Below are 23,206 nucleotides of genomic sequence, written 5' to 3'. Positions count from 1 at the left end.
TACTGAACTTATTGTGTTTTGCCATAAAAAAATAAACTTATGGGGGTTACCCCATCCCCAGTTTTATGTTATATTTCAAATGCTTTCTCACTTTGAGGTCTTATTTTTCTTTTGATGTTGTCTGGAGGTAGGTGACACATAGCCCAGACTGGCCTAGAACTTGCTATGTACCTAAGAGCTGATCTTCCTGCCTCTCAAATGCTGGAGGTACAGGTCTGAGCCACCATACTTGGTTTGAGGTTTTAAGATTTTAAAAACAGGCCAGGTGGTGGTAGTGCACACCTTTAATCCCTCTGAAGGCAAAGGCAGGCAGATCTCAGTGAGTTTGAGGCCAGCCTAGTCTAGGACAGCGAGGACTGTTAGACAGAGAAACCCTGTCCTGGGGGGGGGGGGGAGATTAAAAAAAATTTTTTTTTAATCTCTGTTTGTGTATGTGAGTACAGAGGCCAGGTGTCAAGTCCTCCTGGAGCTGGAATTACAGGTGGTTTGAACCACCTGACTGATATGGGTACTGGGAAACACGATTCTGGTCTTCTGTAAGAGTAGTATATGCTCTTAAGTGCTGAGCCAGCTCTCCATCCCTTTCTATACTAGTTATGAGGTTAGTCTTGTACAGCAGCAGTTTATCATTTGGCAGGTAGCTCAGCGGTAGTGCACCTCCCCACCATGTTCAAGCCTCCCCTCCCTGCCTTTGATCCTCAGCACCATTTGCAGCTGCTCTCAAGTATTGCTAAGCCCTTCCAGGCAAAAGGGTAGCAGTAACTGGAACTCACAAGTTTATGTAAGCACCTCTCTCCTGGGCCTGTCTTCCCCTGAGGACACAGGCACTTACCAATATTGTGGCAGAGGCCATGGAGTTGTGGGGTGGATGCTCCCCCACCCCTTGGAGACAAAGGCTGGAAGTGTAGTGAGATATCCACTCTGCCGAACCTGTTGCACTGACCTCACCCATTGGGACGTGGGGACAGGTGTAGGCCTGGGGTCTGGACCCCAGCTTGATCTCTTCCTGGTTGGAGACAGAGCGCTTCCGGGGGCATCCTTGGAATGGGAACCTGTGGTGGCTATCTGTTTCTGGTGTAAGTGACTTCTCCTCAAATAAACATCCTTCAGCCTGTTTCCCAGATTATTTCCCATGAAATACCCCCAACTTTGTGACAACCCCAAAGACTCATACCCTGCCTTTTGTTCTTGCTGCCTCTTAGGCTTTCTCACTTGTCCCCATGGACCCTTGGTACAAAACACCTGTCTCAGCAACCCAGAGGACACAACAGGGCACAGGAACAGGGTGAAGCTGATCCTGAGCCCAGGTGTACAAGGTAGCCAATTTTATCCAGGAAGCACCTGCTGACCTGCCCCAGGCTCAGGCTGAAGTAGGCCTTTCCTCTGGAGAGCACAGATGCCCCCAGATGCAAGCTGAGTAAGCTGGAAGCCTGTGTACACACAGCACTTGATCAATCATACCCTCCCAGCAAGTGTTTCCATTATCACAGTACATTGAAATCTCGTGCTCTCAGGCAGGTTCCAACCTAAACGATCTCTGAACGAACACACACACACACACACACACACTCACACACCTCACACACACACACTGCTGCAGTCGCTTCATGCCAATCACCCAAGCCTGAGGACTTCTTTCACATTCAAACTCAAACTAGCAGCTGGTTTTGCTTGGTCCACGTTTCCCTACTTGGACTTGAGAATTCCACAGACAACACTGCTTCCAGGAAGCCTCCCTTGACTAAGCTGGACCTCTCTCCGTCCTCTCACAGCTTTGTCCTTTATACTGTAATAGCCTCAAATGAGGGCACACTAAACCACCTAAGCTAGCATATCCTTCATTGCTAGTTTTGAATGTTCAATAAACGCTGCCTGAATGAGGCTCCAAGGAACAGCTGGTCAGCTAACAAAGGACAACCCCAAGCGTGCTTTGCTTTGGGCAAAATGATTATGAAGCAAAAACCACAAAGTCAGAGTCTTCTTACCTGGAAGAAATCAACTTAATTTTCAGTCAGCCTGTCACCTTGTATCTTGAGCAAGCCATGCCCAGACCCCAGGTGTCTCCAGCCTGCATGCCTTCTGCATAGCACCAGTCACAGTGGCTCTGCTTGGGGGTTTAATGCAGGCATTCTCAAATTCTCAATAGCAGCACTAGTAACCTTTGGGCAGGGTGATTCTTTGTGGGAGGTGATCCTGTGTGATGTACCTGTTCTTTTGGTAGTTATTGGAATGGAACCCAAGGCCTGATGCATGCTAGATAAAACACTCTTATCACTGAGCTGTACTCCTGTTCCCCTTTGTAAGAAAAAAAAAATTGAGACACAGTCTTGCTGTATAGACCAAGCTGGTTTCCAATTTGTGGCAGGCCACCTGATTTAAGCCTACCAATTGCTGGGATTACAGGTGTGTATTACCTGGCTGTAAAATACTTAACAGTACTGATCTCACAGCTGAGGCAAATAACTCCCTTCCTCAAGCTGTGATAGCTAAGTGTCCCTCTGGAGTTAAAAATGGCCCCTGGCTGAGAACCACAGGTGTCATGTTTATTCCCTCGGTTACAATGGAAGTCCCCTGAAGGTGGCCCTGACACCTGAGATCCTGTGTCCTCAGTCTCTTAAGTTTTAATGACCTCAGCCTGGCACTCACCTTGGCAGTGGATCCCTTTGCCCTGGACAGAGCCCACCACACACACTGGGAGAAGTTAACCACCTCTTCCCTTCTGCCACTCTAGGGCTCACACTGCTGAGGGCAGATAGGGACTTTTGCATTTGGGAACAGTCACTCGGCCTCCATTTTCAGGGTGGTCAGGCAGGCAATGACTATGGACAGCAGGCGGTGAGGCAGGGCAGGGGCTTTCTTAGCGCTGTGAGGCAGCAGGTGCACAGCATTTCTCCACAGGGATGACCTCCACTCTTCATCCTTTCCTCAGGACGTTCAGGCTTTATTAGGGACTCCAGGGCTGGCTTCTCACCCTCCCAGTGGGAGGAGGCAGTGAGTGGAAGGCAGTCTGGGGGAGACTGGCAGTCTTATTGGTCTCTCTTGCTTTCCCCTGGTCCTCTGGGATAATCACATGGTGAGAATCTGCTTTGAAGACACAAAGGGCTTCATGGAGGCTTCCAAGGCTTGCTGGTAGTCCTGCAGCGGAACCTCAGAACAGGTGGGGGCTGTAAGCTGGCTTTGGCGGATGAAGTTACACAGAGTGAGAATCAGCTCCTTGAACTCATCTGCAGGAGGTAGGAGAAAGACAAGAAACAACAGTGAGTTAGTGAGATGACACTTAGCCAATGAAGCCTCAGAACCCTGGCTTGTCCCCACCAGGGTCTGACATTGTGAGGGCCAACATGAGACAGGGAAACACGAAGAGAGGCCCTAGGAACTGTAGGGTGGGCACTGACTACCCTTGTCAGTGACGGCTGAGGTGGTTCGGATCCACAGGACAGGCCTGGTGAAGTTGTCTCTAAATGGTGGGTAGCAGTACTGAACTAGGGAAACCAGAGAAGGTCAGAAAGGCAGTGTGCCAGGCACACTGCTTGATGGCAACAGACCAGATGAGGAAAAGCTGTCCTTGACAGCCTGGGCTTCCATGGGAGTCCTTAACCGAGGAAACCACTACCCCTTCTTGGGCCTGCCTCTTAACCGAGGTCCGAACACAGTGCAGGAGTGTGAAGTGAAAGCTTTAGCTGAGAAGTGCTTTTCATAGACAGATAAACTCAACCTCTGGTGGGCACAGTGGCACACCGGTAATCCCAGCTCTTGGGAGGCAGAGGCATGCAGATCTCGTGCGTTCGAGGCCAGCCTGGTCTACAGAGTGAGTTCCCGGACAACTAGAGCTACATAGTCAGAACCTGTCTTGAAAATACAAAACAACCAACAACAAAACACTATGTTGGCTTCCCAGTTACCAAGGTAGGAGTATGAACTTTTAAAAAAGGCTAAACCTTTCCTAATCTGGCCAGAACTCCAACTTCTTTTTTATTTTGATTTGTTTATTTAAATTAGAAACAATCTCATTTTACATGTCTTCCAACTTCTTAGTTCAGGACCAGACTAATGCTCCAGGTGCCAGGGCCTGCCCTGTGTGCTTGATTCCACTCTCTATTACATGTTTACTCTGGGAGCGAGGCATTGGTGGTGCACACCTTTAATCCCAGCAGTCAGGAAGCAGGTGGATCACTATGCCCTTGAGGCCAAGCTGGTCTATGCTTCGAGTTCCAGGACAGTCAGGACTATACAGAGAAACCCTGTCTTGAAAAACAAAACAAAATAAAAAGTTCATGTTTTTTATGTATATACTTCTAAGTGTGTATGTGTGTAGGTAAGACCAATACACATTGACTGAGGTGTCTGCCTCAATCTTGTTTCTTGTTTATAGATGAGGTCTCACTGTGTAGTCCTGACTGGCCTGGAACTCTCTTTGTAGACCATGGAGATCTGCCCACCTCTGCCTCTCAAGTCCTGGGATTAAAGCTGTGCACGATCTTTCTCAGAACATCTATAGGTTTTGAGACGGTCTCTGACTCTGAAGCTCTTTATTTGGCTAGGCTGGCCGGCCCATGAGCTCCAGGCATCCAGCTGTCTCCACCCTTTTGGCCCTCCCTCTATTCCTGGGGTCAGGCTTTTTACATGGGTGCTGGGAATCTGAACTCAGCGTCTAAACTTGCTTGGCAAGCACTTTACCAACTAAGTTAGCCCCCAGCCCTTGCATTCACTCTCTTGAGTTTTTGTACATTTTTCTACTCAAAACCCCTATGCATGCCACCACTTCCCTCCATGTCATTCATTCTCAGCTTTGGCTCCTAATCTGGGGAGCTAGGCCCTAGTAGTCAAGGGCCCATCTGCTCACTCTGGCAGCCCATTCCTGAGATAGAACAGCTCTGGGTAATTGACTTAGTAGCTATGAAGCTCAGTTTTCTCCTGTCTAATTGCTCAAATGAGTTCACACTCACAATGCTTAGTTTACACTCACAAAACAAAGGCAGAGATTCAGTGACTTACTCACAATTCCCCAGCTAGGCCAGGGCAACCTAGATCTGGTGATGCTGGCAACATCATGTGAATGCTTTCTTATTTTGGGGGGTGGGGGCTGGTTGTTTTGTTTTTTTCTTCTTCTATTTTTTTTTTTTTTTTTTTTGAAACAACATCTAGCTGTAAAACCAAGGATGGCCCTGCCCTCACAATCCTCCCACCTAAGCCGAGAGGGCTGGAATCGTGTGTATTCATTGCACCCAGCCCGCTCTCTTTACTTGGCAGGCTTCACCACCCCCATCAACTCCTCAGAGCAAGGCCTGGTCCATCTTACTGGACTCAGTAGCCAATCTAGAAGTGATTTGTTGACTGTGACTATGGTAAATGCTGTCTTTTATCCTGTTGTAAGGAGGCTGAGGACTCTGCAGTCACTCTGCAGATTTTAGAGCAGCTGGTCATTTTGTAGCCATACTGAGCTCTACCCTTCTGTGATCCTGGGTATCAGGTCATCAGCCACTCACCTGGACTGTGGTTCTTCTTCCACTGGGACAACCAGAAGCCCCGAAGTTTGACGTCCTTAAAGATGAGCAGGCTCTGTGGACACAGAAGGATTTGCTGGGGGTTCTGAGTACTAGAACTTCAAAGCATTGCGTCAGGTACAGATCCCTGAGTTTAGACAGCTGCAGACAAGGAAAGAGGCACCCCAGCGCTGGTCTGCAGGTATCCCCAGCTTACCACAGGGGCTGTTACGGGCTGCTTAGCCATTCCTCCATAGGTCACCATGGTTCCTCCAGGCCTGTAGAGTCCAGAGAGAAGAGAGAGTGAGTATGAGCAGAGACAGAACCTACCATAGCCTAAGATCCTCAAGAGGAACCTGCTAAGGCATTTACAGGAAACAATTCTGGCTCTCAGAATACCTGGGGAGGTTTTAAGAAAAAAAAAAAAAAAATATATATATATATATATATAATATAAATATATATAGCTTCCTAGTTTAAACCTCTGACTTAAAGAATTAGGAGGCAGGGATTTATATTAAAAAGAACACACATGCAGGGCATGGTGGCATGAGCCTTTAATCCCAGCCCTGGAGAGGCAGAGGCAAACCGATCTGTGAACATGAGGCAAGCCTAGTCCACACAGCAAGTTCTGTCTCCCAAGTGTGATTTTGAGGGTTGTTATGATGAAGATGGTTCAGCCCTTGTCTCTTCATCTGTAAACGCTCACTTTAAAGATCTGTGCCATGGGCTAGAGAGATGGCTCAGACGTTAGGAGCACTGACTGCTCTTCCAGAGGTCCTGAGTTTAATTCCCAGAAATCACATGGTGGTTCACAACCAGATAATGAGATCTGGTGCAGGCACACACAGAGGCAGAATGTTGTATACATAGTAAATAAATATATCTTAGAAGAAAAAGGAGAAGGAGATCTGTGCCATGTAGCTCTCCAGCTAAGGAGGGACATGGATAGTGAAGGAGACAATGATGAGCATCCTCTCTGGAAGGGGCTTTGTTAGAACCTGCAGACTGACAGCCATCTTAACAGTTAAACAGGCAGGACACAAATACAATGTTTTGTTTTTGAGGAAGGGTCTGGTCATGCAGCCCAGGCTGGTCACTAACTTGTAATCCTCCTGCCTCGGCTGAGATGCCATGAAAGTGCCAATATGCCCAGCTCTAATGTAATTTCTTACAATGAGTAGGTGAGGGTATCACATGCTAGATTTACCCTTTGTTGCCTTCCCTGCTCGTGAATCTTTTAGGAGTTGGGTGATCAAAGACAACCTGACGCACATTTTGGAGCAACCAAGGAAAACTAAAAAGGAAATCGTGGAAGTAATTGCTGTATCTACCTCTCTACCTGTCAATCTCAGCGCTGGGGTGGTCCTGAAATCTTCACAGGTTAAGCACATGCTCTAAGACTGTTCTCACACTCCTAACTTGTTCTCTCTCTGTGCCATTGTCTCACTTTGTGTATGTGTGCATGTGATTCTCTGTATCCCATGGCTACCTCAAACTTGGCACATGGCTCATTCTGGTCTTGATCTCATGGCAACCCTTTTCCTTAGTTTCCCGAGTGCTAAGATTACAGGGGTGTCCCATAAGCCTGGCTTAATTTAGTCTTAAAGTTCCCTTCAAATGGTTCTCACTCAAGAAAGAAGCTACTAGGGCAGAGGTTCTCAACTGTGGGTCACAACCCCTTTGTGGGTGAATGACTTTCGCAGGGGTCGTCTAAGACCTTTGGGAAACACAGGTATTTACATTAGGATTTATAACTAGTAAAATGACAGTTATGAAGTAGCAATGAGTTAATTTTATGGTTTGGGTCACCACAACATGAGGAACTGTATTAAAAGGTTCCAGCATTAGGAAGGTTGAGAAGCCCTGCTCTAGGGGAAGTGAGCCCTCCTGTGTATAAGCACAACTCTAAGCAAGTTATCTGTACTGTCTCCATGAACTATCAGAGTAACGACAGGGGAAATTGGTGTCTGTGGGAGAGCTGAAGCCCATTGCTTCCGCATCACCTCAGCACCTCTCACACACAGGCTGCAGTGGCAGGACCCTGTTTCTTAGTCCCATTTTAGAGATGAGGAGACTGAGGCTTGGTCTTTTCATGTTTTGCCTAACTTTTCACAGGTTCACAACTAGTAAGTAGCAGAACTGGGGTTTAAACCCAGTTCTTCTAACCTAGGTGTCCATACTGGTGACCACTGCTTCCTTTGAAAATCACACGGAGGATGCAGTTAGCCTCACGACTGCTGAACAGGGGTGTTCTGTAGTTATGAACACTCGGATTCAACACTTGCTCTCTTGCCAACTACTCCTTGAATGAGGCAATCGCCCTCTCTGGGCTTCATTTTTTAAAATCTAGAACAGAGATGGGGACCGGGGACATAGCTCAGTAATGGAACATGTGCTTAGCATGCCCAAGGGAGGCCCTGGTTCAACCCCAGCACCCAAAGGGAAGGCAACACAGGAATTGGAATAGCAGCACCTGCCTAGGGCTACAGGATGGCATGATGGTCATTGCAGAGGCTGACTCTCAGGACAGCTGTGTGGCTCACCTGTCCCAAGCTATGCTCTGCCACCTCCACAGCTGGCAGGTTACTGGGGGCGGAGAGTGGGGGGTGGCTCCACCTGGAAGCTGTTTCCTGGGTGCCCTCCAGTTGCAGAATAGAACCCAGTGGGTGGAGCTTCTCCCTGGAGGGTGGGGCTGATAGAGTGTCCACCTCTCCTTTCCCCTCAGTACTTTCAAATGCTTTCAAAATGTTTTGTAATAGGTGTAATGTTTCCTTGGTATTAATTCCAGTTTTAAAAGACAGTAAAACAATTTCAAAGCTATTTAGTTCAGACTAAATGACTTTTTTTTTTTTTTTTTTGAAACATGGTTTCTCTGTGTAACAGTCCTGGCTGTCCTGGAACTCATTCTGTAGACCATGCTGGCCTCAAACTTATAGAGATTGCTGGTTTCTGCCTTCTGTATTGTGCTGGGATTAAAGGTGTGCACACCGCCGCCCAGCTAAACAAAGTGACTTTAAGAGGCTCCTAGGTGACAACTCCTGGGTCCTTTGGGGGGAAAGGCTTGCCAGGTTTCTCATCCAGAGGATGAGGCTGGGAGTGCAGGACAGAGAGAGCAAAATGTCCTGGTGTGGAACCCTGGCCTTGTGTCACACTTGTACTAGCCAGCCTTCCCAATAGAGACCTGCCGTTGAGGGACTTACGCTAGGTGCCGCAGCAGCTCTGTGGAACTCTTCCCTCCAACACAATTGAGAGCCAGTCGGGGCAGAGGCAGGTCCTAGAAAGTAAGGAGCCTACAGTGAGGGTGTGACCTGCTGTAAGTGGGGTCTGAAGCTGCTACAAGCAGCAAGTGCTGTGCCAGGGAGAGAGAGTGAAGGGTGTGTTATCTGACCAAGAAGGGCTTTAGGGGCTTCATCCTGTTGCCCGTTCCAGAACTCTGGGATGTACAGACAAGGAGCACCTCTGATCAGGCTCAAGAACAGAAAAGTCTCCACGTGATGTGCTGACCTCCCTTTCAGCAATGTTCTCCAGGGAAAACATTCTCAGCAGCAGGTATTTGGTCCTTCTGTATGGTTTAGTGCAAAAAGCCTCAGACGGGGCCTGCTCACTTACTGGGTCTGCAAGCAGTGGGGACCAGCCTCATCCCTTTGTGATGATGTGGTTGTCATCTATGTAGCATCCCTGTTCTGCTATGTTGTAGAGCTTTTCTGAGGATGGCCAAGTAAATGTGAGGCAGAGGTTCAGGAAATGCAGCTTCTCTTTCTTTTCTCTCCATGCCTTAGTTTTCTCTCCATGCCTTAGTCTCCTCAGGCCTTCACCCAGATCTGACTCATGCCTGCTATGTGTGTGATGGAGCACCCCACAGATGTTTAAGACCTCAGCTTTCCTAAAATCTATCTGCTTCTGCCTCCTTCACAGTGTCTGGGTACTTTGTCCTTTCCAGAAGAGAAGGTGGTTTTAGAGCAGAGCAAGGAGACAGCCCCAGACTTCCCACTGACGGGATGACACAGGATGGAGGGGCAGTATTCTTTAGCTGGGTACCTTGTTTTTATTTTCTTTTGTGTGTGTGGATGTAAATGTTTCTGCCTGCATGTCTGTCTGTGTATCATGTGTGTGCCTAGAGCCCACGGAGATAAGAAGAGGGCAAGGGTGTCTGATTCCTTGGAATTGGAGTTATGGATGGTTGTGAGTCACCATGGGGCTCAAACCCAGATTATCTGCAAGAGCAACAAGTGTTTTTAACTGCTTAAGCACCTCCCCAGCCCTTGGCGGGGTACCTTGAAGATGTTTTTTGTCTCAGGCATCCGTAACTCCTCCTCTGTGAGGACATAGTCAGCTCCCAGGTCCTTCAGTCTCTCTGTTAGCTTCTGGATGTCAGGTCTGAAAACCAAACACAACCAGGGACCTTGGTCACACTGCCTAACTTCCCTCCCTCAAGCCTTGAGAACACGTGTTTCTGTTTTGAGACCTGCGACTGAGGTTAAGCCAGACATCAAGCAAGGTCCAGCCATATTATTCAATCATGCTCCACCAGCTCTGGCCTCATTTCCCCACTGGCCATCCCTCCCTGCCCAGAGGCAGGCTGGGAGACAATCTGAAAACCCTGACAAGTGCACACATGCTACAACTACCTGTGCCCAGGCAAGAGCCTCTGTATTTCCTAGTTCTATTCAGACAGTACTTTCTTTCCTTTTGTTCTCCAAAGCACGCAGGGCATCATGCAAACACACTCCAGTGCAGAGTGGCCCTGGACTCTGGTCCAGGCATACAGAATCACTTTAGCATCACCACTGCAGAGTCAGGGGCTGAAGTAAGTAGCAATAGTAAGAAGGGACTCCACGAGTGACTCGGCCCCGCTGGAGCACAGTGAAGCTGAAAGGGACTGGAGGGGAATGGAAAGAAGGTAGGTCTGTTACTGACTTGCTGTGTCTTCCTGAGTAAGCTGCTTCCTCTCTTGAAAACTTCAGCTTCCTCATCTGTAAGAGAGATCACAAGCCTGTCCCACCTCCTTCACAGCTGTGTTTAGTGCACAAATGCAAGTGGATGGAGACCATGGGCTAGAGAGTGCATGTAACAGTATACCTCAAGACCAGCCCAAACCTTCAAATGGTTTTGAAAGTCAGGGTTATCCTAAACCAAGTCTTCACTACTCTTGATGGTTCAGTAAGGACCATCTCGACCTCCTTCTGACATGTCTGTTTCAAATTTTCACAGGGACTTCTCTGCCCTGGTGGAATGCACGTGCTTCAGCAGCTAGCCACTCATGCTTACGCAAGCGCGCCATCTGGTGGAGATGTGGTTACCCACCGGGACATAAGGTGGAAAGGCCTCCTCCCCACAATACCTGTCTCGGACCACATTGATGGTCTTTAGGCGAAGGGCTGAGGCGATCTGGATGACTGCTTGCCCCACTCCACTGTTGGATGCATTCTGGATGACAGAGTCCCCTGTGAAAGAGATTCAAGTCAAGCCCTGAAGGCTTGGAGGAGGTTGAGGGCTCTCAGTCTGGGATTCTGGGGCAATGTGGGACCCAGCAGTGGAGCCTTCTCAGACCTTGAACTCCATATTTCCCACATTGTACCATACCCAAAATGCTTCTCAGGACTTGGCCACTCTGTTTCAGCCCTGCCATGTGACTGACCTTGATCATCTTCCTAATTTTTAAAACTAATTTTTTGGTTGTTGTTGTTTGGTTTTTTGAGATAGGGGTTCTCTGTGTATCTCTGGCTGTTTTGGATCTAGCTCTGTAGATCAGGCTGGCCTTGACCTCAGAGATCCACCTGCCTCTGCCTTTCAAATGCTGGGATTAAAGGTGTTTGCCATCACTACTGGGCCACTTCCTAATTTTTATGTCCTATTCTCTGTTTGGGCCATTTTTTTTTTAAGTTGCATTTGTGTATGTCCATGCACATGCATGTGTGTAGGTCAGAGGGACAGCTTGCAGATGTTCAGGGGTCAAACTCAAGTTGTCAGTCTTGGTGGTAAGCACCTTTGCTTGCTGAGTCATCTTACTGGCCCACGCTGAGGTCATGTGTTTCAAGTTCTGCTTGACTGTGACTTCTTTCATAAAGCCCTCCGGGGTTCCGTCCTGCATGCTCCTAAAGGGCTCTTTGGTATTTCAATCAATGCTCAGGCTGTAACTGTGTCCTATCTGTAGCTGTACATGGTTCCATATCTATCAATCACCTGTAGTCCTGGGGGAGGGCTCTATCTTATTCCTCTCTGTATTATTTAGTAAATGGATAAGAGCCATATTGGAGAAATAGGAAGCTCCAGGGCCTTATAGAATATTTGCTTTTACTTTGTTATGCTGTTATGCTAGGTCTTGAGCATGCCAGGCAAATATTCTACTACTGAGCTATATATACCCTCACTCCTACAGAATGACTGTGGTCAAAGCCCAGGCTTAGCTTTGTAGTTCATCAGTGGGGGAGGCAGGGAAGTATGAACTCTGGAACACAATGGAGCTGGATGTGTGTCCTGCTTCACTAATGACTGACTGTAACAAAACCAGACAGGCCATATCATGTCCTCTTCAAACTTCAGTTTGACTTCCCTAGCAAACAGGAGGCCCAAGAGCTCCTACCAGAGCATCTCTGAAGTCAAGCGATCAGGAAGATGTTCTGCCGACTGGGAAACACTACCTGGTTTTAAAAGGCAGACTGAAGAATGGATGGAGAAAATGTGGTACATTTACACAATGGAGTACTACTCAGCGGAAAAAACAATGGAATCGTGAAATTCATAGGCAAATGAATGGAACTAGAAGAAACCATCCTGAGTGAGGTAACCTAGTCACAAAAAGACAAACATGGCATGTACTCACTCATATATGGATTTTAGACATAGAGCAAAGGATTACCAGCCTATAATTCATACTGCCAGAAAAGCTAGAAACAAGGAGGACCCTATTTTAGACATAGAGCAAAGGATTACCAGCCTATAATTCATACTGCCAGAAAAGCTAGAAACAAGGAGGACCCTAAGAGAGACATACATGGTCCTCCGGAGAAGGGGAAAGGGACAAGATCTCCCAAGCAAATTGGGAGCATGGAGGGAGGGGAGAGGGAGTTAGGAGAAAGAGGAAGAGAAAGGGAGAAGAGGAGGGGAGAGGTGGGCACGAGGGAACAGGAAGATTGAGACAGGGAAAGAATAGAAGAGAACAAGAAAAGCGATACCATAATAGAGGGAGCCATTATAGATTTAAGGAGAAATCTGGCACTAGGAAAATGCCCAGAGATCTACAAGGATGAACCCAACTAACAATCTAAGCAACAGTGAAGAGGCTACCTTTAATGCCCTTCCATGATAATGAAATTGACGACTACCTTATATGACACTCTAGAGCCTTCATTCAGTAGCTAACGGAAGCAGAACTGAGCTGAACTCCTGGAATCCAGTTGCAGAGAGGAAGGAGTGATGAGCAAAAGGGGTCAAGACCAGGCTGGAGAAACCCACAGAGACAGCAGAGACAGCTGACCTGAACAAGGGGGAGCTCATGGACCCCAGTCTGATAGCTGGCAAACCAGCATAGGACCGACCCAGACCCCCTGAACGTGGGTGTTAGTTAGGAGGACTGGGCAATCTATGGGTCCCTTGTAGTGGATCAGTATTTATTCCTAGTATACGAATGGACTTTGGGAGCCCATTCCACATAGGGGGAGGGCCTAGGCCCTGCTCCAAATGATATGATAGACTTTGAAGATTCCCCATGGAAGGCCTCGCCCTCCCTGGGGAGCAGAAAGGGGATAGGATGAGTGATGATGGGGGACAGGGGAGGAGGGGAGGGTGAAGGAACTGGGATTGACATGTAAAACAAGCTTGTTTCAAGTTTAAATTTTAAAAAATTAAAAAAAAAAAAGAGTCAGTACAGAATGGGCTATAGCTAGAGGCAGACTCCTGGGTCAAGAATGCCCATTTGCCTTGGCTAAGGTTCCAGTCTGTCCTTCACAGTACATTCTCAACCAACTGTATAGGTTGCCAGCAGCACTGATTTGTTTCAGTTAGAGTTGAGGAGTACAGGAGTACACACCAACAAAGACAGTGAAAGCAAGTACTGGGCTGCCAAACTGGCTTCCATTATCTGTGTTCATTATGTGTTCTAGTGAACAGTGTGACATTTATTCTTAATTTGGGTCAGGTCATGAATTTGTTTGGCTTCATCAGCTTTGAGGCAGCAAAGTAGAGACGTAGGCTGGAGGCACTTATAGTGGGTGCCATCAGAATGCCCAGCTCTGTCCAGTACAGGGCTGCCCTAATCAGGAGTGGCCTCAGGGCCACGGCATGAGATGAGGCACCCAGTGTCTACTGTACTAGGACTCTAGCAGAAGTTTCTCATCACCCCTGGCTTTCTCCACCAAAGGCACCTAATATTCCTCCTGCCGTGTCTGAATGCCTTAGTCAGTGGCTATCTAATTTTATCATAGTCCCGTAGCTCTTGGCCTCACTTTCCGTACTGGTAGGAGAGAAGAGTGGTAGGTGATTTCTACAGCCCTATTTGGCTCACAGACATGTAATATGCAGAGAGATCTTCACACAGAGGGGAAGGCAGGGCTGGGCTAGGGGCATAGGTGAATGATAGAGTGATTGCTTGGCATGTTCTAGGTCCCAGATTCTACTCCTAAAACTGGAAATAAAACCCCCCAAAGCAACAAAACCAAACTGGCTGGCCGGTCTTCTGTCTTTGGAGGGTTAATTCCCCAGTGTGTCTTATGAGGATCCTTAGGGGATTACAGAGATGACAGCATTAACTGGCCTTAATGGGCTATGCCTCTGTCCTTTCTTGCCCCGTTCCCTTACTCCTGCTTCTAGGGATGACTTCCCACATGAACTGTTTGCCCCAAGACTTGCTTGGTTTCTGCTTTCAGAGGAACTAGAGTGTCACTTCTGGCTGCTTACTTGCTGAGTGACTTCATGTAACGGCTCACCTCCCTGGGTCTTTGTTCCTTCACTGGTGAAAGGAAGACTAAACATCGCACTCCAGTGACCCATGCACTCTGGTACCCCTTTACTCTCTCTCTTATGGGTAAACAGGGATGTGAGTGCTGAACGCACAGCTGGTGGAGGTGGTGCCTGGCTTCAGGCCCTGGTTGCTGGCTTGAGTTCTTAGCTCCTTCCCAGGAGCCCTTCTGCATTGCTCGGATGTGATGCACTTCATGGGATGATGCCGGCAAAGGCGCTCATGCGAGTACATGCCCTATGAAGGGCTGAGCAGAATTAGTAACACCGAGTTCAGCATTTTATTGAAAACAGTGACACTGTCTGTCTCCCCTGGCTTTGTGTCCCCAAAGCTTAGCATAGCTCAACACATTTTTGCTGGGTGACAGCATTCTAGCCCCAGCTCTGGGGAATGTGACTAGCACTTCTCACAGTATGTCCTCTGAGTGTTTTCTAGGAAACCATCAAACATCTTTTTACTTAAAGCCATAAGACTTACTCTGGTTAGAGCTTGTCATTGCCCCTAGGGACCCTCCCTCTACCACCTGTGCCAGTGAGTTCCCAAGTTCTTTGGACCAGGATGTGGGTTGCTCCCCAGTGGGGAGATCTGGGCTTGCTTTCTCCATTTGTAGGTGCTTACCTGGCTGCAGCTGTTCAAAGTCCACCAACATCCTGTAGGCTGTGCAGGGGTTGACAGATAGCGTGGCAGCACTCTGGAGAGGGATGTCCTTAGGGACTCGGGTCAGTGCTTCCTCACTGAACACAGCCTCAGTCCGCCAGGTTCCTGAGTCAGGATGAGGTAGGGGAGTGAGGGACGAACCTCTGCACAAACAACCCCAGGTCACCCTCCTTGGTACAAACGCTTCAAGGGGAGAAGATTTTGAGCAACACTTGGAAAGAGGAAAGAGAAAAGCTAGTGGTGTTCGAGTCCTCGTGAAAGTTACATGCATGGTGATGTAAAATAATAAAGCAAGCTTAAGTTAGGCTTACTAAGTCAGTGGCCAAAGAGTGCTGGCGAAGTGTGATGGGAGACATGGGAGACAAGACTCCACTGGACTCTCTCCCTTTGCGTTTGAGTCTGAGCAAACTTTGCCTCCCAAGCTTCAGCTCCTCGTATGCTGCTCTGGGTAGATATTGTCTGCCATCCTACCAGACAAGGTGTTAGGGAATCAGGGGAGGTAAACTAAAAAAATGTTCAACCCAAGATTCAAACACTAAAATTTCCACATGTAATCCTCAACTGCTTATCATTACTTTGCATAAATGAATGAACAGAGCAGATTGGGGCCTCAAACTGATCCCAAAGATTAAGGGTAAATTAATAACAGTAAGTGTTGTTAGTTTCCTGGTCAAAAGCTGGGGTGCAGGGAGGAGCTAAATGGTAAATCTGAGATACTCAACTCAGTTAGCTATCTGCTATCTCAAACACCCACTGTTTGGGGCCACTCAGAACAGCCCTTAACCAACCTAAAGTTAAAGGCCAATAGAAACAAGGGTGCTGGAGCATTACAGGAAAGCCACAGCCTCGTGGAATACATATTTTAATAGAAATGAGTTAATAATTAAGAGAGAGCTATCCAATAAGAAGCCTGAGCCATCAGTCAAACAGTTTGTAACGAATAGAAGCCTCTGCGTGTTTAATTGGGACTAAGGGCTGTGGGACCAGGCTGAAAAGAAACCTCTTCTACATTAAGGGCTGGAAAGATGGTTCCCTTATTGAAAGCACTGTTCTTCAAGATGACCTGGGTTCAATTCCCAGCACACTCACAATGGCTCACAACCCTTTCTAACTCTAGTTCCGGAGGATCAGATGCCCTTTTTTGGCCTCCAAGGGTATTGCATGCTTTCAGCACATAAATAATATGTTGATAAAACACCCATTCACATTAAATAAAACTTTAAAATATCTATTAAAAGGCAGGGTATAGTGTCACACAACTTTAATCTCAGCACTTGGGAGCAGAGGCAGGTAGATTCAATTTGAGGCCAGTTTGGTCTACCCTGTCTCAGAAACAAACAACAACAACAACAACAAACGCCAACAGAAACAAAATATGGGTTAATTATTTCTTCAGCTTGCTTGAGAGAATGAAGCTGTTTTCAGTCCCAAGCTCATTTCATCCTGGGCAGAAAGCATTTCTCATGTGGGCCTTAATAAGGGCTCAACAGACAGGCGGAGAGGTGCCTGTTTTCTCTTGTGTGCCATGCCTGCTGTCTTCCTGCCTCCACTGTAATAAAGCTCTCTAACCCTTTCCTCTGGTCTCGACTCCACTCTCTGGGGGGAGGGGTCCCTAACCTTAGGCCACCTCACCCATCTCGGGGAACACTACCCTCTTGTGGCTCCCATGGAGATCCATTTGGATAATGGACATGCCTTGAAAACATAAGGACTGAAAAGCAGGACACTCTAATGACTCTTTTCCATATATAAATGAAATGCTATCCTTAGCTTGGCTTTTCAGGGCCTTACCCCATGTGGCCCCACTCTACCTCTGGAACCTTCTTCCCATTATATAACCTCTCTGAGGGCAAATCCTCGGCTAGGGCTACACTGGATTTTCCATTTCCCAGCTCACCCTGGTGTCGGCTCAATTTACTTCTTCCAAAGGAAATGCCCTCAGCTCATCTCTGCTTAACAGCAACTTCCACCAACAGCCTGTTCTAACAGACTTTCTTCCAGTCTGCTTGAATTTTCCTCATGAATGTCTGTCTCACACATATGCATGCAGAGCAGCCTTCTGCTTCCTGCGGCCTCAGGGATCTCCCTTTATTGAGGTCCTGCCTTCCTGACACTTTAGTCAGATCTGAGCCTTCTGGAAGGCAGGCCAGCCATATTTGTTATCTGCATCACACCTTACAGCAGAGATTCAAGGATGTAAGGAATCAGCTCATAGCTCCAATCAACATGGAGCCAAGGAGACAGATGCACAGGTATGTCCCTCCAGAGCATAGCAAACAGGATTCTGCTCTCTTGGCTCAACTCCATGCTACTGGAGACAGGCCTATGAGTTTGACAATGAATCCTGCACTGCCCAGGCACACTTAGTCAGTGGGTGTACATCTCCAGGGGTGATGAACTAGCATCTGGAGGAATGAAATGACTGCTCTCACCTGGGAACACTCACCTAAACCAGCACTTGATAGGATCACCCAATCTCCTGGCTTCAATTCAGACACGCTGCTGCCCACTGCTAGTACCTGTCCAACGCCTTCATTCCCTCCAACAGCAGGCAGCTTGGGAAGGAGGCCATAGTTCCCTGGGAGAGAAGAATCCAGAGGGTAAATGTGGTTTGAATAAAAGTGTCACCCATAGACTCATATATTTGAGCACTTGGCCCTGAGCTGGTGGCACCCTTTTGGGAGGTCTGAGAAGCATGGCCTTGCTGAGGAAGTATGTCACGGAGGGTGGGATTCAATCTTCAAAGCCATGTTCCATACCCAGTGCTTGCTTTTTGTTCCTGCCACCATGCCTGCTGCCTGTGCCCTGCTGTCACAGACTCTAACCCTCCAGAACCCTATGCCCAAACAAACTGTCTTCTGTAAGTTGCCTTGCTTATAGTGTTGTATCATAGCAACAGAGAAGTAATAAAGTCACGCTGCCAGGTTAGGCTGACAGTGGAGGGCCCAGACTTTGGGGACAGTCACATCTGAGCCCACCAGGGCCTTATACTCTCTATCTGTCCACCTAGCCAAGCTCTGGTCTTTTGCTTCCTTGTCTTTGCAGGGAGCAGATACTCTTTAGATACACAGTTACCATGAGAGTAAGCTCAACTAAGAAAGGAATGCACAATGTCACAGGCTCTTCAGAGGGGCAGGTCTACCACTACCTCAGTCCTCCCAACTCACAGAGCCTCATGCTCAGGGGCTGGCCAGAGAGTGTGACACTGGGTGCACACAGCTCCTCTACAGGACAGCCACTGCTAATCCTGAGAATTCCATGCCCTATCCGAGGAGAAACAGAAAGGAGGCAGCTGCTGAGCCAATTACCATAAGCTCCAGAGACCAAGGTTACCTTGGATCATATTTATGTCGGATGGATTGACAGGGGCTGCCAGCATCTTCACGTGGACATCAGATCCTCCCACAGCAGTGAGCTCCAGGTTCTTCAGTCTAAACACAAAGACACAGAAAGACTTTGTAACCAACTAAGTCTACATGTTTTCTATTCAAACTGTCTCCCCAATGTAGGTTAGCAACACATCTCAATTGCCACATTTACCCAGGAATCTTGTTCTGATAGAAAAGAGGTACTTCAAGGACCAGCACAGAGTGTGGGCTCACACTAACTGTGTGGCCTCTTAGTGCCACTGCTCAGTTAGGGACAGAAACATTTGTAGTGGCATCTTGTAACACCAGTGGACTTGGGGTGGTGGCCACACCTTAGGGCATGGCTTCAGGTGTGTGGACGTGACCCTTATAAGGAATGGGGAGCTAGTTTGAGCTCTCTTTGGGTGGTGGTCAGAGCATCCTGAAGGGCAGAGGCTGCATCTCCAGGAGTAGGACTGTAGCAGTTATTTATCATCATTGTATGAGAATTCCTCAAATAAATACCTATTAATTATTCATCTGCATATTTGTGGACTCCTTTAAACCCACCATCACCTGGCACCCAATTGTGCCATGCCCTAAGGTGTGACCACTACCCTAAGTCCGCTGGCAAAACAAGATGCCACTACAAATATTAGTGAGCCTCTGCTGAGCTGGCCATAGGTTCCCCTGCACCTGCTTGGTTCTAAGAATCATGCAGTTACTCACTGTTAATGCGGCCACTGCTGATGCATGGACCAATGTCACCTGGTGAGTGTACCCCAGGTGGTTCTTCTAAAAAGGCACATCTGGGAAATTCTTCGATAGGGAAACTCTGGGTCAGACCCGACTTCTACCCATGTGTCTTTGTTGGCTCCAGCACACATAGGCAGAGGTGACATTTCCCTTAGTGCAGAAAATGAGGTACCTATGAAGTGGCCCACACCCCAGGGAGATGGGATGGAGACGTCGGTTCTAGCTCTGCCACAAGGTAGCTGGGCACCAAAAGCAAATCTCTTCTCTGTGCTGGCTAGGCTTTGTGATGAAGGTTTGAACTATATCCCCCCTCTAACAGCTCTCAAGGTTTTCTGTGCAAGCATGGGGACCCGAATTCAGCTCTCACAGAAAAGGTAGGCACAGTGGCCCTGAAGGCAAAGCAGAGAAAGGCAGATCCTGAAGCCACCAGTCAGGCTAGCGAAAATGTGAGCTGAGCGCCAAGTTCCATGAGAGACCATGTCTCAAAGATGAAGAAACAACCGAGGAAAATGCCCTGCTGCCAAACACTGGCTCCCATACACGCCTGCATGGGTCAGCTCTCTCTCACACACACAGCCCAGGAGGCTTTGAGGGGACTTTTGCTATAAAAAGTCTTTTTTGGGTGGGTATGGTGGTGTATCCCTATTCCAGCACTTGGGAGGCCGACGGCAGCCTAGGCTACATAGTGAAACCTTGTCTTAAAAAACAGAAGTGGGTTTTATTCTATTATCTTGTTTTGTTTTCAGACAGTTTCTCTATGTAGCCCTAGTTGTCCTGGAACTCGTTTTGTAGACCAAGCTGGTCTCAAACTCAGAGAGATCTGCCTGCCTCTGTCTCCCAAGTGCTGGGATTAAAGGCGTGTGCCATTACCACTCAGCCTTATTCTAAAATTTTTAATGTGTATTAACTGCAGAAGCTGGAGCTGTTAAGAGACAGGCGTGTGCTGCTTAATGTGATGCTGAAAGCTAATCTAGGTCCTTGGAGAGAAGTCTACACCCTTAGCTGCAGAGCCATCACCTCTGCAGAGGCCATGGAAGGGTACCACGGGGTGCTTATTGGCTTGCTCAACTTTCTTTTTACAATCTTATTTAAGATTTATTATTATTTTTTTACGTACACTGGTGTTTTGCCTGCATGTATGCCTGTGCAAGGTCTGGAACTGAGTTACAGACAGTTGTGAGCTGCCATGGACCCGGATCCTCTGGAAGAGCCGCCAGTGCTCTTAGCCACTGAGCCATCTCTCCAGCCTATCAGCTTGCTTTCTTATAGTACCTAGAATCACCATAATGTTCTGGGCCCTCCCACATTGATCATTAAGAAAGTGCCCTACAAGCCTGCCTTCTATAGTTTGAGCTTATGGAAGCAATTCCTCAATTGAGGTTGTTGTCTCTCAGATTATACCACAGCTTGTGTCACCTTCACGAATAACTAGCTAGTACACCTGCTGACTAGACAGCACTGGTCACTGCACTATACCAGTGGATCCCTGTGATTTCTCAATAATTGCAAACTCCGTTTCTTTCCTGAAACTTAATGCTCCAGGCCTGCAATGCCTCTCTGCTCCAATGTATCTACAAAGGAATAATTTTCCTCATTTTTACTTAGCAGAATCCTATATAATTGCCAGTCAGAGGCTCCCAGCATGCTGCCACAGTGGCCCCACACTAAGCTGAGGTAATCTACCCATCTCCTGCAGAAATCTCACCTTCTTAATTAGACCCAAGGCATGATCTTGGGCTAAAAGTATGATTTTTCAAGTAATGTTTTATACTAATAGGAAAAACAGGCAAGCTCACCTGAGCTCTTCTCTCCACCAGGCTGTGCTGAGAGCTTTAAGATGTAACCCTTCTGTGAGGGATGAGTAGTAGGGGGCTCAGATCCTTGAGATGATGAAGTGTAAACTGACGGCTTCAAGCTCACACTGATTTACATGGTTGTCCACCATCCAGAACTGAGCTTGGGGGTCCTGAGAGCCTACAAAAACCTCTGAGAATCTGGGGAACACAAGCTAGGAACCCCTGGAATGTCATGATCCCATGAAGAAAAACCAAGTCTCACTATGATTATGAATCAGCTAGAGGTGGTGGCGCACACCTTTAACCCCAGTGATTTTGAGGCAGAGCCAGGTGGAACTCTGAGTTCGAGGCCAGCCTAGTCTACAGAGTGAGTTTCAGGGCAGCCAGGGGCTACTGAGAGAAACCCTGTCCCAAAAAACAAAACAAAAACAAAATAAGAGTCAGCTAAGAAAATGGTTAACTAGGAAGAGTGGGAAGCCAAGGACAGGGACAGAAGAAAAAGCTTTGCAAAAGGAAGGTGGTGGTGCCAAGGATTGTGTGTGTGTGTGTGTGTGTGTGTGTGTAGCTGGAGTAGGGAGGGTTCCTCCCTACAATAATAACTGCAACTTACTGAGTGTTCACCAGCCAGGCTCCCTGCCAAGTGCTTTATAGGCCAGCTTCTACCCTATTTCAATAGCTGCAGACTATTGTTCTGCCTTTATAGCTGAGGAACAAAGGCGCAGAAGAGGTAAATAACTCGCTCGGGGCTGCTGACAGTGGTAGGTGGTTGATCTGATCTGAACCTGGCAGTAGGATGGTAACAGAGTCCGCCTGGTAAGTGCTGGATTCCAAACCAAGCAGCAGGCTGTGAAATGAGCCCTGGCCTGACCTGGCCCAGAGGTTGACTCTTGTTGTACCGGGCTGAGGGGAAGGAAGGAGGTTGATATTGCTAAGGCCTCCCCAGCAGACCTCAAAGGGAAGCCATCAGTGCTATTTCTCTGGGACTATGTATTAAGTCTGCATCCCAGAGAAAATTCCAGCCCTGAGCAAATCGGTTTTTGGACTAGCTGCCTCTTCGTGTTATCCCACTGCTTCTCCGGCATTCTGACAGATAATCAGACCTTTCCTGTAAGACGACAAAGCCCAGGAGCTCAAGCTGCTTAAGACATAGCTTTTCTTTTTTTCTGCACATTTTTCTACACACTGCTCCCTCAGCCAAGAATTTCATTTCCACAGCTTCTCCGTGAAATAAAAATTTAACTCAGCCTTCAAGACCCAGATCAAACTTTACCTCCCCCCAGATGTCTTCTGACATCTGGTGCTGGCAATGGTCACTTTCTTAGCCCTTCTGTTCTGCAGCAGGGGTGACTATGCCACTTAAGACCATCTCATGGTGATCAATGTGTCTTAGTTTATGAAGTCTTCCCGTGGCTGCTTTTAAATTGATCAAGACATGGGTTCAAAATTCCTTTTCTGGAGTTCTCCAGAGTTCATAACCGTGAGTTATCTACACCCCTAGGGGCTGGGCAGTCTCCTTTCCAGTCAGGCGCTCCTGCAGCAAGAGGCATGAATATTCACACCAGATACGAGGGGCAAACTAGTTTCCCTCCAAACAGTTTTCAGAGCTTCCTGCAATTGTGGAAAGGAGTTTGGGTCTGGATCTTTCAGACCTGACACCCAGAAACCCTTTTTACTTATCACCTGGAGGGAGGGAGGGAAGGCCAGGAGGAGGTAGGGGAGGGGAGGGAGGGAGGGAGGGAGGACTTAGTTTCTCCTAAGTGATGAACAAGTATCTAGGACTAAATTGTCTCCTGTGAGAGAATGAGGGTAAAAGCACCAGTCATCTGGGTTGGAGAGATGGCTCAGCGTTTAAGAGCACTGGATGTTCTTCCAGAGGACCCAGGTTCACTTCCCAGCACCTGCAGGGCAGTTCACATGGCAGGTCCAGTTCCAGGGGACCCAACACCCTCTCACCAATACACATAAGATATAATAAATTTAAAAAGTGCCAAACACCTAGGAAGTCAAGGGAGGGAAAAGTCTGTGATGATTCCCAGGCTCAGTTTGGATTCCTAGCTGAGCAAATGAAGAGGAAGGATGAGGGAGCTCACAGTAGGCACAAAGGTGTTGTATTTGAAGTCTGATGCCGGAACTTGTGGGGTGGACAGCAGATGATGCTCTGGCTAGACATAAAGAGCATCAGACATAAAGAACTGCCAGCCCACTGTG

General features: G+C 47.8%; 1 protein-coding gene across 2 annotated transcripts in view; it reads right to left on the bottom strand.

Annotated features, from left to right (window-relative positions):
- Positions 1-2,522: 2,522 nt before the first annotated feature.
- Mecr (mitochondrial trans-2-enoyl-CoA reductase) overlaps positions 2,523-23,206 on the bottom strand; it is a 31,965-nt gene continuing 11,281 nt past the window's right edge. Inside the window, exons 2-10 of one of the 2 annotated variants that reach the window (XM_051188960.1) lie at positions 18,433-18,530; positions 17,546-17,677; positions 15,061-15,204; positions 10,828-10,930; positions 9,761-9,863; positions 8,687-8,760; positions 5,701-5,761; positions 5,487-5,559; positions 2,523-3,224 (exon numbers count right to left, since the gene is read on the bottom strand). In XM_051188960.1, the coding sequence (XP_051044917.1) occupies positions 3,067-3,224; positions 5,487-5,559; positions 5,701-5,761; positions 8,687-8,760; positions 9,761-9,863; positions 10,828-10,930; positions 15,061-15,204; positions 17,546-17,677; positions 18,433-18,530 (946 nt within the window). In that variant the 3' untranslated portion in view covers positions 2,523-3,066. The remainder of the gene's footprint in view (positions 3,225-5,486; positions 5,560-5,700; positions 5,762-8,686; positions 8,761-9,760; positions 9,864-10,827; positions 10,931-15,060; positions 15,205-17,545; positions 17,678-18,432; positions 18,531-23,206) is intronic. The other variant, XM_051188961.1, reaches the window with a different exon arrangement.

Source organism: Phodopus roborovskii, unplaced genomic scaffold (genome assembly GCF_943737965.1).
Source record: "Phodopus roborovskii unplaced genomic scaffold, PHOROB, whole genome shotgun sequence".
Lineage (NCBI taxonomy): Eukaryota > Metazoa > Chordata > Mammalia > Rodentia > Cricetidae > Phodopus > Phodopus roborovskii.
Note: the sequence above shows the minus strand (reverse complement) of the source record. Positions and strands in the feature narration are given on the sequence as shown.